Source organism: Priapulus caudatus, unplaced genomic scaffold (assembly GCF_000485595.1).
Source record: "Priapulus caudatus unplaced genomic scaffold, Priapulus_caudatus-5.0.1 Scaffold229, whole genome shotgun sequence".
In the NCBI taxonomy this organism is placed as follows: domain Eukaryota; kingdom Metazoa; phylum Priapulida; class Priapulimorpha; order Priapulimorphida; family Priapulidae; genus Priapulus; species Priapulus caudatus.
In genome coordinates this window covers 150,938-154,713 of record NW_014577290.1, presented here as the reverse complement: position 1 = coordinate 154,713, position 3,776 = coordinate 150,938, and the positions used below count along the sequence as shown (strand labels likewise).

At 39.3% G+C, this 3,776-nt stretch overlaps 1 protein-coding gene across 1 annotated transcript in view; it reads right to left on the bottom strand.

The window, feature by feature from the left end:
* LOC106807705 (resistance to inhibitors of cholinesterase protein 3-like) overlaps positions 1 to 3,550 on the bottom strand; it is a 9,402-nt gene extending 5,852 nt beyond the window's left edge. Inside the window, exons 1-5 of the mRNA XM_014810138.1 lie at positions 3,415 to 3,550; positions 2,276 to 2,385; positions 1,403 to 1,540; positions 976 to 1,177; positions 360 to 494 (exon numbers count right to left, since the gene is read on the bottom strand). Coding sequence (XP_014665624.1) covers positions 360 to 494; positions 976 to 1,177; positions 1,403 to 1,540; positions 2,276 to 2,385; positions 3,415 to 3,550 — 721 coding nt within the window. The remainder of the gene's footprint in view (positions 1 to 359; positions 495 to 975; positions 1,178 to 1,402; positions 1,541 to 2,275; positions 2,386 to 3,414) is intronic.
* Between the last annotated feature and the right edge of the window lie 226 nt (positions 3,551 to 3,776).

The following is a 3,776-nucleotide window of genomic DNA, read 5'->3' as shown; positions in this document are numbered from 1 at the left end:
CGTTTTAGTCTGGAGCACCGGAACGCGGGGGAATACGAGGAAACGAGTTCGCACGATGCTAGGCGAATGTACTGTGTCCGATTTTAGCTCAAGTTGGATGAGTTACGCGTAGTAAATCGTAGGTATTATAAGGCTAGTAAATGACGAATTTCCCTTGTTTATTGATGTCACACTCCTTCCCTATTATCTACTCCTGAAAGAATGTATACAATAGGGTACGTATGCATGAAAATATCTTTTGTATCAAATACATACACCTGGTATCATGCAAACGCACAGGCGATTGCACAAGAAATGAGCTGTGCATTCAGGCTATTTTTTGCAGCAGAAAAACTTGGCGACTTTGTTGGAATACTTACTGATCCGTTCAAGATCTTGCAGAACCCCAGTGTTTGCCAGCTTGTCACTGAGGATGTTCATCTGTGTCATTATCTTGTCCATTGCTCCCTCAGTCTCTTCAAGTCTCTTCTGCAGTTCATCCATCTCATGTGTGCCTGCCAATCACTCAACTGATATATAATGGATTCATTTCCATACTGGTTTCATGTCATATATCTGGCCGGTATGCTACTTTTATCTTAAGATCCAACTAGGTATATTTAGAAATAAGGCAAAATCAGGTGTGTTGATTTATATCCTTAGGCCATAATAAAAATATTGTTTCTTTGCCCTCACCCGACCGACCCGCCAAAAAGCGGCTGACTCAACTTTTTCATTGATCTTTCCCATCCTCTTTTTTTTTTACAAATTGTATCACTGCACATTATACAAATCTGTAGGCAATACATTATATGTACCAAGCAAAACAAAGATTCCATGTAGACACCATGCTGAATTTGTAAAAAGACCCCCTCAAGAAAAAGAAAAAAAGCCTACCTATCTACCCAAACTTTTCAGCCTGGGTCGGGTGAGGGCAAACAAATATTTTTGTTAATTGTGGCCTTACCTATATTTATATCCCGTTATTATCCTTACCTATGTACTTATCTTCCCGTTGACCTCCTCTTTGTCCAGCCGCTCTACGTTTTTTGATAAAGTCGACATAGTCTGGATCAAGTCCATATTCATCCAAGTCATCATACTCAAACTTTTTCTCCCGCTCATTATAATGCAGCTTCTTGTAGTAGTTGCGCATGATCTCCTCCTCCTGCGGATCAGGCTCTCTCTTCATGAATGCCTACATAGTGATATAAACCAAAGCAAATAAAATAAGCCTTAATAATCTTACTAGAAATGATGTAAATCAGCATATAGACAGAGTGCACATGCACCAGAATGTGTGAATAGGATTCCAAACAAAGTAATGTGCGTGTGTAAGTTACAGTGTTAATTTCACTTTATTCATGCTGTGGGGGAATGTTCTATTAAAAGAGTTACTGACTACTTGGATTGATTTCAGTACCTTAAAGAATGTATATAAGAGGAATATGATGACCCCTATTGCACAGACTGGCATGTAGGTGTGCATGCTGCTCTTGCTGCTCTCAGGTAGCTTCCTCGCCTCTTGTGCACCTCGCATCGCAGGATTCAATGGTGGACCCTTTTAATAAGATTAAAATAGTAACTGATGACTCTATCATCACTTGTCCACTCAACAAGATAAAGATATCTCTGTATACCTGTTGATGCAAGTTTTAGGACTCACAACATTTTTAACAAAATCAGAAATAGCGGTGCAATGGTGACTGCATCACATCTGACACTCAGCATCACAGCTCACACTCAGCATCACTGCTCACACTCAGCATCACAGCTCACACTCAGCATCACAGCTCACATTCAGCATGACATCTCACACTCAGCATCACTGCTCACACTTAGCATCGCATTCTCACACTCAGCATCACAGCTCACACTCAGTATCACATCTCACACTCAGCATCACAGCTCACACTCAGCATCACATCTCACACTCAGCATCACATCTCACACTCAGCATCACAGTTCATACTCAGCATCACAGTTCACACTCAGCATCACAGCTCACACTCAGCATCACATCTCACACTCAGCATCACAGTTCATACTCAGCATCACAGTTCACACTCAGCATCACATCTCACACTCAGCATCACAGCTCACACTCAGCATCACAGCTCATACTCAGCATCACACTAAAAATACATTTGGTGGTCTTTTGTATAAAGACACACATGTTAGCTCTAGAATAATCCTCATTATGCTGAACATTACCAGTCTTTTTTCTAACATAAACTGCAACTTTACATGGTAAAGATTTTAGACACATAAGACATGTATTGTTTGTTACTTATACCCTAGAGCCCAGGCCTCCATCTGCATGCATAGGTGGTCGCTGTACATCTGATGAAACCCGCCGTATGGGTTTTCCTCTGCCCATGTGCGACGGTGGAATAAACTCATCCTCTAAAACAAAAAGTCAATGTTATATTACAGATCATCATTAATTCAATTACTTTTGAAATTGCTTTAAAAGCTACTACATCTATTTTGGAAAAAGGCTAGTATTTCTAAGTTTCATGACAGATAAAGTAAGATCATGCATGCACTAAGATGATAAACCAATTATCTGATTGTAATCAATTATCCTATACAATCAGTAGTCAGTAATATTTTTACTATATGGTGACACTAAATTTCGCTATATTTATCTAGATTGTGCTTTATTTAATAAATAATTTCTTTAAATTTAACAACCTCAAGAATGATCAACTACATTTTTTGACAAAATTACTCAATTTTGAAATGGCAATCCCAGAAGTTGGAACACCTCGGACCCGCGCTTTTCATAGGAGACAACTGATGAGCCATTCTATGTTTGCAATACTGCTGCTGTTTACAGCTTGCGACCCAACGGCAGTTGTTGGTCGCCACTAGTATCGCGCCTGATCCAGCATTTTGTTTAGCTGTCCAGTCTTAGGACGTGTTTGTTTAGGTAAATCATATGATCAAGATCACGTGGATCTACTGATCGCATACATCTGTTTGGGCAGATTACTGATCTGGATCACAAAATTGTTGACGCTGCAGGTGAGGTGGACTCGTGCAACTGGGGGTTCAAGGTGGGGGCTGCCACTGAGTCAATCACTGCTTGTTAGTTATAATCCTGTGATAGGCCACAAGGATAATTCACCACCTGGACACAAGTTAGCAAATGTTTGGGCAGATCAGTATCAAGTGATTCAGATCAGGTGAATCCGTCCCACACAAATAGAGCCAAGTTCATATCTCAGTACTCTGTATAGTAAATTGAGTAATCAGTAATGACAGTTTCAGTCTGACTCTGAGTCTGTAATTGTGTAAACGGCTCTGGGCCTAGCACTAGCAGTAGCATTGCAATGGCAATGCCAATCATTGGCAATGGCCAATGTTACGTAGCATTTGAAAATTGCATGGTTGAAGTTGACTATTGTAGATTATACTTTAACACTATACCGTATTTGTCTCTCGAACTAGAGAAGAATGTGCTCTTGATTATAGGATAAAATATTTTTGGATATAATATTGCAAAGCAGCCCACAACCACTGCAAACACAAATATAGCAGAGTTTCTTCCCTGTCCGAACGCCATGATTGGTATTGTATATAGTGCGACACGGATAGAAAATTTTGAACAATTCGAATTTACATATTGTCTTGATATTATTGGTACTACATCATACGATACATATAAAATATGTATACAGTAATACAAGCAGATATTTATTGGACTAATGTAAAAAAATTGTGATTTTGATATGTCAAGTTATTTTTCTCCATTTAATATTGTTAACCTACTCGCGTATTACTTTAAACCG